The sequence below is a fragment of the Tamandua tetradactyla genome, chromosome 23, assembly GCF_023851605.1.
Source record: "Tamandua tetradactyla isolate mTamTet1 chromosome 23, mTamTet1.pri, whole genome shotgun sequence".
Lineage (NCBI taxonomy): Eukaryota > Metazoa > Chordata > Mammalia > Pilosa > Myrmecophagidae > Tamandua > Tamandua tetradactyla.
The window spans coordinates 53,783,801-53,796,472 of record NC_135349.1 but is presented as its reverse complement, the minus strand read 5'-3'; the positions used below and the strand labels follow the sequence as shown (position 1 = coordinate 53,796,472).

The 12,672-nt window shown below is 39.7% G+C and overlaps 1 protein-coding gene and 1 non-coding gene across 8 annotated transcripts in view; one reads left to right on the top strand and one right to left on the bottom strand.

Annotated features, from left to right (window-relative positions):
• Positions 1–12,672, top strand: part of CLUAP1 (clusterin associated protein 1) — a 46,838-nt gene that overhangs the window by 14,948 nt on the left and 19,218 nt on the right. For all 7 annotated transcript variants that reach the window (XM_077141989.1, XM_077141988.1, XM_077141991.1 and 4 more), the window contains 3 exons: positions 3,768–3,901; positions 5,799–5,940; positions 9,381–9,453. In XM_077141989.1, the coding sequence (XP_076998104.1) occupies positions 3,768–3,901; positions 5,799–5,940; positions 9,381–9,453 (349 nt within the window). The remainder of the gene's footprint in view (positions 1–3,767; positions 3,902–5,798; positions 5,941–9,380; positions 9,454–12,672) is intronic.
• On the bottom strand, positions 8,626–8,731 carry LOC143667871 (U6 spliceosomal RNA). Its single transcript, XR_013168179.1, has one exon. It is a non-coding gene; the product is annotated as a U6 spliceosomal RNA (small nuclear RNA).

Genomic DNA, 12,672 nt, shown 5'->3' with positions numbered 1-12,672 from the left:
TGACACTCTATTTTGTCTAATTTCATTCTTCCCCCTTTTGGTAGAGAAGGTTTTCTCAGTCCCCTGATGCTGAGTCTCAGTTCATTCTAGGGATTTTCTCAATTCCTTGATGCTGAGTCTCAGCTCATTCTAGGATTTCTGTCCCACGTTGCCAGGAAGGTCCACACCCCTGGGAGTCATGCCCCATGTAGACAGGGGGAGCCTTGTTGTGTTGGCTGGAGAGAGAGGCCACATCTTAGCAACAAAAGAGGTTCTCTTGGGGGTGACTGTTAGGCCTGATTTTAAGTAGGCTTAACCTATCCATTGTGGGGTTAAGTTTCATATGAACAAACACCAAGATTGCGGGCTCAGGATATAGCTCTGATTGTCCGCACTGCTTATGAGAATATCAAAAATTCAACTTGGGGAAGTTGAATTTTCCCCTTCTCATCATTCCCCGAAGGGGACTTTGCAAATACTTCTTTAGAATGATTGATTTTTATAACACCCTTGTCATGAAACAGTAGTACTTCCTGGATGGCCCAGCACAAGTCAGAGCCTCACCAGGGTAAGAAGGATGTGGTGACAGAGATGGGAGACTGGTTACATGCAGAGAGGTTGATGAAGTCAGGAAATAGATTAAGGATAATGGAAACTGAGTTTCTCCCTGTTGGAGAAGGGAGTTGAAAATATGTTCAACACACTGAATGAAACTAAATCTGAGAATGATAGAGGGAGGAGGCCTGGGGACACAAATGAAATCAGAAAGAAAGATAGATGATAAAGACTAAGATGATATAATCTAGGAATGCCTATCGTGTATAATGATAGTGACTAAATGTACAAATTTTAAAATGTTTTGCATGAGGGAGAACAAAGAAATGTCATTACTGTAGGGTGTTGAAAATAGATGGTAATTAATATTTTAAAATTTTAACTTATGTGTGAGACTAAAGCAAAAAATACTTATTTGGTACAAAATTTATATTTTGACTAGTGCAGTTCCTAATATAACTTATGTGGACAGCTTAATTGAACACCATAAGTACATGGAACCTTGAGTAAGGCATAAGATTTTGTAGGTTTGTCCAGAGTAATGCCCCAGTAAATCCCAGAGTGATTTGAATAGTGAGTAAAAAAGTATTTGCAAAGTCCCCTTGGGGGAATGGTGAGAAAGGGGGAAAATTCTTCTTCCCCAAGTGGAGAATTCTTGATATTCTCACAAGCACTGGGGACAACCAAAGCAATAGGCTAAGTCCCCAATCTTGGAGTTTGTTCATATGAAACTTAACCCTACAAAGATTAGGTCAAGCCTACTTAAAATCAGGCCAAAGAGTCACCCCCAAGAGAACCTATTTTGTTGCTCAGATGTGGCCTCTCTCTCCAGCCAACACAACAAATTCATTGCCCTCCCCCTGTCTATATGGGACATGACTCTCAGAGGTGTGGACCTTCCTGGCAACGTGGGACAGAAATCCTAAAATGAGCTGGGACTCAGCACCAAGGGATTGAGAAAACCTTCTTGATCAAAAGGGGGAAGAGTGAAATGAGACAAAGTGTCAATGGCTAAGAGATTCCAAACAGAGTCGAGAGGTTATCCTGGAAGTTATTCCTATGCATTAAATGGATAGCACCTTGTTAGTCAATGGAGAGGCTGGAGGGAACTGCCTGAAAATGTAGAGCTGTGTTCCAGTAGCCATGTCTCTTGAAGATGATTGTATAATGATAAAGCTTTCACAATGTGACTGTGTGATTGTGAAAACCTTGTGTCTGGTGCTCCTTTTCTCTACCTTATCAACAGATGAGTAAAACGTATGGCATAAAGATAAATAATAGGGGGAATAAATGTTAAAATAAATTTAGTAGATTGAAATGCTAGTGATCAATGAAAGGGAGGGGTAAGGGGTATGGTATGTATGAATTTTTTTCTGTCTTTTTATTTCTTTTTCTGAATTGATGCAAATGTTCTAAGAAATGATCATGATGATGAATATGCAACTATGTGATGATATTGTGATTTACTGATTGTATATGTAGAAAGAAATGATCATATGTTAAGAATGTTTGTGTTTGTTTTATTTTTAAAAAAGATTAAAAATTAATAAAAAAGGAAAAAAAGAAAAAAAATTGGATGGATAGAAATACAAATGGTCACAATGAGAGGGAGGGGTAAGAGGTATGGTTATAAGAAGGCAGTGGACTAAGATTGAGGCCACCTAAGTTTCTTTTGTCCCCTCCCTAAATAAAGCCATATTTATATGTACTTATCTTCCACAAGTCAGATATTTTTGAGTATCCTGAGTGACGGAAAAGGAAGCAAATATTTTATAGCTGTAAACGAGTGGGCTGGACAGGAGATCTTGGCCTTTCCACTTGGTTAGGACCCTGTTCTTTCCTTTGTCTTTTGTTTCCCTGGGTATGTATGAGTTTTTTCTTTTTTCTTTTTATTTTTTTTTCTGGAGGGATGCAAATGTTCTAAGAAATGATCATGGTGATGAATACACAACTATATGATGATACTGTCAGTCATTGATTATATATGAAGAATTGGTTGTTCATATGTTAAGAATGTTCGTGTTTGTATGTTGTTATGTTTATCGATAAGAAAATTAAAACAAAAACAAACAAAAAAAACTGATCCATCTCTGGTGTGATGCATTCTGGCATCTTTAGCAAACTAAAACACCATCTTGGACCTGGTTAGTTTACCTACACCCCAAAAATTTAACTAGAAATTCATTGTCAGCAAAAGTGGTTGCTTCAAGTGTACATGGTCTCTCTGAGATGTGTGCAGAGTGTCTGGAGATCTTGTCATTTCTTTGTGCACCTAGAGCTCTTCAGGATGAACAGTCAGTGGGGGCACCTACACATGTTCACAGGACCACAAGGCACTCAGGCAGGGTGGGAAGGCAGAACCTGGGGAGGCAGCACCCTGCCCATTTGGGTCGCATTCCAAATGTTATTCCCGCTGCAGCCTCTGGGAACTCTGAACCACAGGCACTGACCTTCCAGCTTTCCAGACCACACTGGTTGATTCCAGCACATTTACTCTGCTTTTACTTGGTCAAATGGACTTTCTCTTATAAGAAGTTCGGGAAGCCTGCAGTTATTGCCAGTGGCCCCTTGCCCCTCCCTTACTTCCTCAGTCCCCCTTGTGAAGGCCTCTGTCCTGCTATTCTTGGGCTCCCTTCCAAGGCTGGTCACATGGCCAGCACCCCTGCGTGAGCCACTTTTGCCTGACTTCACAAAGTGGTGTCTCTGTTTGTAATTAGTTTGTTATTGACTTTTGTTAGCTTGTGGGAAGGAACAGAAACCTTCTTTCTCAGTCTCAGAAGGCAGTGGACTAAGATTGAGGCCACCTAAGTTTCTTTTGTCCCCCTCCTAAATAAAGCCATATTTACATGTACTTATCTTCCACAAGTCAGTTATTTTTGAGTATCCTGAGTGATGGGAAAGGAAGCAAATATTTTATAGCTGTAAACGAGTGGGCTGGATAGGAGATCTTGGCCTCTCCACTTGGTTAGGACCCTGTTCTTTCCTTTGTCTTTTGTTTCCCTGGGTAGAAACATCTACTTCCCACAAAAGAAAGGCTAGTCACAATCCTTCCTGGATTTCAATGTGATGTTCCACTTGAAGTAGTTGATTAATGAGCGATTGCTGGTGTGTGTCTGCTCTTGCTTTTGCATGGCTGCTGCCGATGTTGCCGAGGAGTTGAGCCTCTCCGCATTTCAGAACAAAATGGTAGTTCGTGCTGGCTCCTTGTCTTAACCGTCTCCTGTTAAACCCAGGCACAGGTTCAGAAGACTAAAGATCTGCTCAATAATGTGGCCTCTGATGAAGCCAATTTAGAAGCCAAAATTGAAAAGAGAAAATTAGAACTGGAAAGAAATCGAAAGCGATTACAGACGCTGCAGAGTGTCAGGTATGTGCAGACACCTGAAGAATGAGTAGAGTGTTCTTGAAGTCAAAATGAAGACTGAGAATGTGCTAGGCCAGTGATACTAGCCCTTCAAGCAGTGGAGAGAGGCACCGCATAAAGATGTTGCTACTTCAAATTGTATGTATTTTGCCGGTCCTAACAAGCAGGCTGCTAAATGCTTTCACTTTACTGCTTTCAGTGTCTGGAAAACTGCTTACTTCTTGAGCAGCCGTTCAAGCTTTATAGCTTCTGGGACTGCAAGGCAAAGTAAATAAATCCAGATGGGGAGAGTCATGTAAGGTTCAGCCTCCTAAGATCTGTGCCTTGCCATGAATTAGGTAGAAATGGAAATATGCTCTCATTTCTTGGTTTGAGTAAATTTTATATTTTTATAATTCCTCCCCCAGTAATTCCTGTTTCTTCTGACTTTACCTCACTGAAAATTACTTTTCCAGAGAGTACTGATGGATCATGGTGGCATAAAACACTTGGTCAGTGGAGTCTCGTTAGGACATTCCTCATGTTTTCTTGGAACCTCTTGTTTGTTTTGTGCCCTCCCCTCTGCTGCTCACTCTGTTATTCTTCTCCCAATGTCGCTCCTCAGCTTTTTCTCTCTTTCTTTTTTTTTTTTAACATGGGTAGGCACCGGAAATCGAACCCAGGTCCTCTGGCATCGCAGGCAAGCATTCCTGCCTGCTGAGCTACCGTGGCCCGCCCCTTTTCTCTCTTTTTATTCTCCCTTTATTTTTCTCTCTTTACTCTTCCCCCTTTCCAACTATACATGTTCTCTGAGTGTTTTGCTTCTTTGTGGTTGGTTGCTGGACCACATGCCGGTTGCTTTCCTGAGGTCTCTGGAAGGGAAGGCAGCACCTGGAGAGGCCAGGCAGTAACTGCAAAGGGCAAAAAAGGCTCCCCTGACAAAGGATAGAGTCATGTTCCTCTTCTGAAATCAGTGCCACCAGATGTATTGATCTCATTTAAAACTTATGCCTTTAAAGTATATTCATTTTCATTCAAACCAAATTCTTCTAGTAGAAAATTTTCTGTTTTGCTTTAGTCCAGTAGTTTGCAATATATACATTTTTTCCTGTATTTAAGACTATTATTAACTCCTTGTAATAGTGTCATACATTTGTTCTAGTTCATAAAACGTTTTTAGGTTTGTTCAATTATCACAGGCATTATCCACCACAGGATTCATTGTGTTATACATTCCCCCATGTTTAAACCTCCTGCCCTCCTTCTGGTGACATACATGACTCTAAACTTCCATTTTCAACCACATTCACACAAAACACATACTGTTAATTAATTTACAATAACAGGCTACCATCACCTCTATCCATTTATATGTTTATTTTTTAACTCTTCATTGAAGTTTATCATATTAAAAAAGACTATAAAACCTCATTTATGATAATACTTAATATTTGTTAAAAATATCTTCCTTTACATATCCTTGCATAGAAAAACCTGGAAGCATGTATGCCAAATGTTAACTGCTTACTCCTGGTGATGGGATTATGAGTGATTTTTTTTGTTGTTTTGCAAGGGCAGGCACCGGAAATCAAACCCAGGTCTCTGGCATGGCAGGCAAGAATTCTGCCTGCTGAGCCACTATGGCCTGCCCGAGTGATTTTTATTTTATTCTTCACACATTTAGGATTATTTCAGTTTTTACAAAAAACGCATATTTATGATAGGAGAGAAAAAAGAGAAAGGAGATGTACATTTGGGAGAAGAAAGGGAAGTAGGAAATTAGCTTCAAACAGTTACAAGCATGAGGGACCTTCTGCAATGACAGATTTTCCAAAGAAAACTGTGAAGGGATCTGGAATCCTGACTACCAGTCCCAAGCTGCTGTGTATTGATTCCTTTTTATTTCATCTGCTCTTTCTAGGCCAGCCTTTATGGATGAATATGAGAAGATTGAGGAAGAGTTGCAAAAGCAGTATGACATTTATCTAGAGAAGTTTCGAAATCTGACTTACCTGGAACAGCAGCTTGAGGAGCATCATAGGTTGGAGCAGGAGAGGTTTGAGGTCAGTGCTTGTCCTGCTCCTCTGGGCAGGCCCTTCCTTGCTGTGGTTTTTATACTTGCTGACGTATCACTGTAAAAATCACTGAAAAAAGTATCTGTGAATCCCTTGTCTCCCTATAGGTCTGAGGATCGCTCCTGAAATGCTCTTATGGTGCCGGTGGTGTGGCAGGGACTCCCAGGTTGCCAGATCTTTGGTGTTACGTTAGCACCACATTTGGTCAATTAGGAGCCCAGACCAGCTGGTCCTGAGTAGGGGTCTCCAAGCTGGCTTGGTTGGTACACTTAAAGTTTTGCAAGCCTGGTGAATTTAGTCACCTAAACAAGCTCACGGAGTCCACTTTATAAAGAATAGTTGTTTATTGACTTATTGTGGGAAATATGTGTAATCTGGAAGCTGTGGAGCTGTGTTACAGATTCCTGTCAGTGTGTAGGGTTATTTAAGGAAGATTAATTACCTAAATGAATTATAGATGAGTTGTTACCTGTGGAATTCAGACCAAAGGAAGTGAGACCAAGTAACTATCACTTTTTGGTTTTTTCTTTCTTTTTTGGGGGGTGGGGTGGGGTGCATGGTCCAAGAATTGAACCCAGTTCTCATGCATGAAAGGTGAGCATTCTACACTGAACCACCTGTGCACCCCAACTATCACTTTCTGAATTACCCTTTTTTGTTAGGGATATTTCTCCTTAATTCAGGACTAGCCATTTAGCATCTGTGTTCGTGGTGGCCTTGGTCTATCTGTCACCACTCTTTCTCACATTGCCCTTGTGGACTTTTGATATAAAGGTTATGCTGCCTTCTTACAAAGCTGATCGTCTGAGTTAGATGACGTTATTTTGTCATTTAGGAAGGCTAAGTGGGAGTAAACTAATGCATTAGTATGGGCACCTTTATCTTGATGAATAATCAGTGGCCATGTTGCTGTAGAGTGGAGATGGGCAGGCCATGAAGGGGCAGGAGGGGTGGGATACAGGACACGTATGTGGTGAGGATGAGGAAGAGAGCCTGGAGTTTAGGATGCCAGGTACCTGGAAAAGAATGGTAGCGGGCCAGTGGAAATAAACATGGGTTGCCCCTGGGTTCAGAGAATTCATGCTGGAAAATGCCTTTGGGTGGCGAGTCATTGACCCCAGTCACCACTGAGGGTTTCTCTTTTTCTCCTCAATGCACTCCTACGCTATGCTCGTAGCACCTGTCCCCTCAAAATAGCCCATGAGTAAAATGTACTCTCTTTCTCTTTTTTTTTTTTCACCATCAGGGAATTCCCTGATACTATGTCAAACTTTAGGGACACCCAAATCAATAGGCCATGCCCTCGATCAGGAGGCTTACTCTTGTGAAGCTTATGTAGGTAGCAGAGAAGCTTAGACTGTCTATAGGTATGCCTAAGAGTTACTTCTGGAGGACCTCTGTTGTTGCTCAGATGTGGCCTCACTCTCTCTAAGCCCAATTCTGCAAGTGAAATCATTGCCATCCCCCGCTACATGGGACATGACATCCAGGGGTGAAAGTCTCCCTGGCTACGTGGGAGATGACTCCCAGGGATGAACCCAGACCTGGCACTGTGAGATCAACAATTCCGTCCTAACCGAAAGGAGGAAAAGAAGTGTAATTAATAAAGTATCAGTGGCAGAGAGAGTTCAAATAGAGTTGAGAGGCTACTCTGAAGGTTGCTCTTACGCAAGCTTCAGTTATACCTTGCTACCTATCATAACCTGCCAACCTCCAACCAGGACCATTTCAGCCAATCCTAAAGAACACTTAGAGAATATATAAGACTCCACAAAGGTTCCAGGCACTAGAGTAACTTGCCATAAACCTACAACCTCCAGATGGGTCCCTCATCCAGATAAGTCCTGAAACCTAGCCAAGCCTCTCCAGAACATCAGGTAGTTCCATCTCCCTACCCCATATTAGTGACAGACCCTTCCAATATAAAAAATTTAGAATAGCCATAGCTGAAACATCCCTACAAAGAGGGATGGAAAGATCAAAGGTGATGGTGGAGTTATCCAGAGAAGATAGGATTTAACAAATGAATATGAATGCTGAATCATTCAACTGATATCTCTTTTAGCCTCCAATATTTTAGAGCAACTAGGAGTAAAAACCTAAAATTGTGAAATTGTAACCCATGTCAAAGTCTGAAATGTGTTCTACAACTAGTTGTGGTGCTGTGCTTTGAAATTTATAGCTTTTTTGTATATATGTTATTTTTCACAAAAAAGAAGGGAAAAAAGTCGATTATGATGATACAGTATTTAAGCCCTCTCACCTCCTATATTCTGGGGCAGCTAGAAGGAAAAATATGAGAGGATCGCATGGTAGCCCATGACAGACTCTGAGATCTGTCCTATAACTACTTCTTGAAGAGTGCTTTGAAAACTATTGTTTTTTTAATTCTTTGTTTTGCATATATTTTATACTTTGCATATATGTTATACATATATGTTATACAATAAAAATAGTTTTAAAAAATTCATTGACGTACGCTACAGAAACAGTGAACCCTAAATTAAACCATGGACTTTAATTAATAGTACAATTTTTAAAATGTGCTATCATCAGTTGTAACAAATGTTCCATACCAATGCAGGGTGTTGGTGGTAGGGTAGTGTATGGGAATCCTGTATTTTATGCATTGTTGTTCTATAAAACCACTTCTCTAATAAACATTTAAAATATATATATATGAAATGGTTCACGAATTTACGTGTCATCCTTACGCAGGGGCCCTGCTAATCTTCTCTGTATTGTTCCAATTTTAGTGTGTGTGCTGTGCAGTGAGCACCATGCTTTCTTTTTAATGTTTATAATAACACAATTTTAAATGCCAGTTTCTTTCTCATTCTCTCTCTTGATTATAAACCAGACCACCTTTTATAGCCTAACTGAAGTGTTACCTTTTTTTCTTTTTTGTGCTGGGAATTAAGAGTACTTTTTGTTTCTTCGCTTCCCATTCTGACCAGTCTCACCACTTGACCTCTTTTAGGGCTTGAATTATGAAGGTCTGAGAGACGGAAAAAGAATAAGATTCATGTTTTGTTCTTTTGGAAGAGCCCGTCCCTTCCCATGGTGAGGTGTATCTGCTCGTGTGTCTGCGTCCCTGCAGGCATATGTGGTGGGCTCTCGATTGTGCCTTTTGTTTTTCTTTAGAGGCAGGGAGGTGTAGTGGGAGGCACATAGGCTCAGACCCAGTCGGATCAGCTTGGATGGGGTGCATCGCTTTGGAGCCCCCTTTTCACAGGCTGCTAGAGCAGTTACAAACAGGAAGGACCAGAGCACCTGTTTGGCTGAGGATTCTCTTCCCTCTGCTTTAGTTTAGATCTTTCCTGGCTCTGATATCACACACTTAGCAGTACTTACACGAATGGTAAAGAATAATGTAGTAGTCCAAAAAAAGGTAATTTCTTCTGAATATTGTTTTTCCTATTTTATAGGAAGCTGAAAATACTCTCCGTCTGATGCAGAACAAGCTAAAGGAAGAAGAAAAACGGTTGCTCAAAAGTGGAAGTAAGGCTTACTTTTTAAATAGAGATGTTTATTCTAAATTTGAGCATTTAACCTTTAAAGTTGTACAGTGTTACTGTTGACGATAGACCCTAGCTTGCATTGATTGTACTTTTCCTGTACACCATCCATTTTCAACACCTTACAGTGTTGACATTCATTTGTTCTCCCTCATGCAAAAACGTTTTTTTATTTGTGCATTTAATCACTATCATTGTCCACTCTAGGCATTCCTAAGTTATATCATTATATCATCTCAGTCTTGATTCTTCTCTGTCTCTCCTTCTAGTTCATTATGTGCCCCCACCCCTTCTCCTTCAGTAATACTCACATTCAGCTTCATTCTGTGTGCTTATTTTATTGTGCTACAATCAGGTAGTATTGTGCTATCCATTTCCGTATTTTTACTGTCAGTCCTGTTGCACAATCTGTATTCTTTCAGTACCAAATGCTCAATCTCTACCCTATTTCTATCTCCTGATAGCCTGTGCTCTTTTTTTTATTGATAAGCAATATACAAACACAAGCATTCTTTTTTCCATTTTTTAAATTAATTTAAAAATTAAAAAAATATATAACAACAAACACAAACATTCTTAATTTATGATCATTCCATTCTACATATATAATCAGTAATTCACAATATCATCACATAGTTGCATATTCATCATCATGATCATTTCTTAGAACATTTGCATCAATTCAGAAAAAGAAATAAAAAGACAACAGAAAAAAATTCATACAAACCATACCCCTTACCCCTCCCTTTCACTGATCACTAGCATTTCAATCTAAGTTTATTTTATTTATTTTTTTTATATATCAATCTAAGTTTATTTTAACATTTGTTCCCCCTATTATTTATTTTTATTCCATATGTTCTACTCGTCTGTTGACAAGGTAGATAAAAGAAGCATCAGACACAAGGTTTTCACAATCACACAGTCACATTGTGAAAGCTATATCATTATACAATCATCTTCAAGAAACATGGCTACTGGAACACAGCTCTACATTTTCAGGCAGTTCCCTCCAGCCTCTCCATTGCATCTTTTTTTTATTATTATTAATTAAAAAAAAAAGATTAACTAACACAACATTTAGAAATCATTCCATTCTACATATGCAATCAGTAATTCTTAATATTATCACATAGATGTATGATCATCATTTCTTAGTACATTTGCATCGATTTAGAAAAAGAAATAGTAAGACAACAGAAAAAGAAATAAAATGATTCTCCATTGCATCTTGAATAACAAGGTGATACCTATTTAATGCGCAAGAATAATCTCCCGGATAACCTCTTGACTCTGTTTGGAATTTCTTAGCCATTGACACTTTAATTTGTCTCATTTTACTCTTCCCCTTTTGGTCAAGAAGGTTTTCTCAATCCCTTGATGCTGAGACTCAGCTCATTCTAGGATTTCTGTCCCACGTTGCCAGGAAGGCCCACACCCCTGAGAGTCATGTCCCACGTAGACAGGGGGAGAGCAGTGAGTTTGCTTGTTGTGTTGGCTGGAGAGAGAGAGAGAGGCCACATCTGAGCAACACAAGAGGCTCTCTTGGGGGTGACTCTTAGGCCTGATTTTAAGTAGGCTTGACCTATCCTTTGTGTGGGGTTAAGTTTCATATGAACAAACCCCAAGACTGGGGGCTCAGCCTATTGCTTTGGTTGTCCCACTGCTTGTGAGAATATCAAGAATTCAACGTAGGAAACAAACACAAGCATTCTTAACATACAAATATTCCATACGTGGTATACAATCAGTGGCTCACAATATCATCACGTAGTTGTATATTCATCACCATGATCATTTCTTAGAACATTTGCATCACTCCAGAAAAAAGAAATAAAAAGAAAAAAAACTCTAACATACCAAACCCCTTACCCCCCCCTCATTGACAGCTTGTATTTCCATCTACAAATTTATTTTAACATTTGTTCCCCCTGTTATTTATTTATTTTTAATCCATATTTTTTACTCATCTGTCCATACCATAGATAAAAGGAGCATCAGACACAAGGTTTTCAGTCACACTGCAAAAGCTATATCGTGATGCAGTCATCTTCAAGAAACATGGCTACTTGAACACAGCTCTACAATTTCAGGCACTTCCCTCTAGCCTCTCTAATACACCTTAAACTAAAAAGGGGATATCTATGAAATGATTAAGAACAATCTCCAGGATAACCTCTCGATTGTTTGAAATCTCTCAGCCACTGTCACTTTATTTTGTCTCATTTCTCTCTTCCCCCTTTCGGTCAAGAAGGTTTTCTCAGTCCCTTGATGCTGAGTCCCAGCTTGTTCTAGGATTTCTGTCCCACGTTGCCAGGGAGGTTTATACCCTGGAAGTCATGTCCCCCAGAGAGGGGGAGGTTGATGAGTTTGCTTGCTGTGTTGGCTGAGAGAGAGATAGGCCACACCTGAGCAACAAAAGAGGTTCTCTGAAGGTGACTCTTAGGCCTAATTTTAAGAAGGCTTAGTCTGTCCTTTGCGGGGATACGCTTCATATGAACGAACCCCAAAATTGAGGAAGGGCTTGGCCTACTGATTTTGTTGTCCCTACTGGTTATGAGAATTTCAGGAATTCTCCACATGGGTTAGTTGAGTTTTCCCTGTTTCTCGCCATTCCCCCAAGGAGACTTTGCAAGTACTTCTTTATTCACTATTCAAATCAATCATGTATCTTTCCTTCTGTTTTCATTTATAGCCCTCCTCCCTATATCATTCTCACATTCAGCTTCATTCAGTGTACTAGCATTATTTTGCTACAATTAGGTAATATTGTGCTATCCATTTCTGAATTTTTGCAGTCAGTCCTGTTGTACAATCTGTATTCCTTCAGCTCCAATTACTGAAAATCTGCCCTATTTCTATCTCCTGATTGCCTCTATTCTTTTTTTGTTAATTAATTAAAAAAAATTAACTAACAACATTTAGAAATCATTCCATTCTGATTGCCTCTATTCTTTACTGAAATTCTCCAAGTTCATTCATTAATGTTAGTTCATATCAGTGAGACCATACAATATTTGTCCTTTTGTTTCTGGCTAATCTCACTCAGCATAATGTCCTCAAGGTCCATCCATGTCATTACATGCTTCATGACTTTATTTTGTCTTATAGCTGCATAAATTCCATTGTATGTATATACCACAGCTTGTTTAGCCACTCGTTTGTTGATGGACATTTGGGCTGTTTCCATCTCTTGGCAATT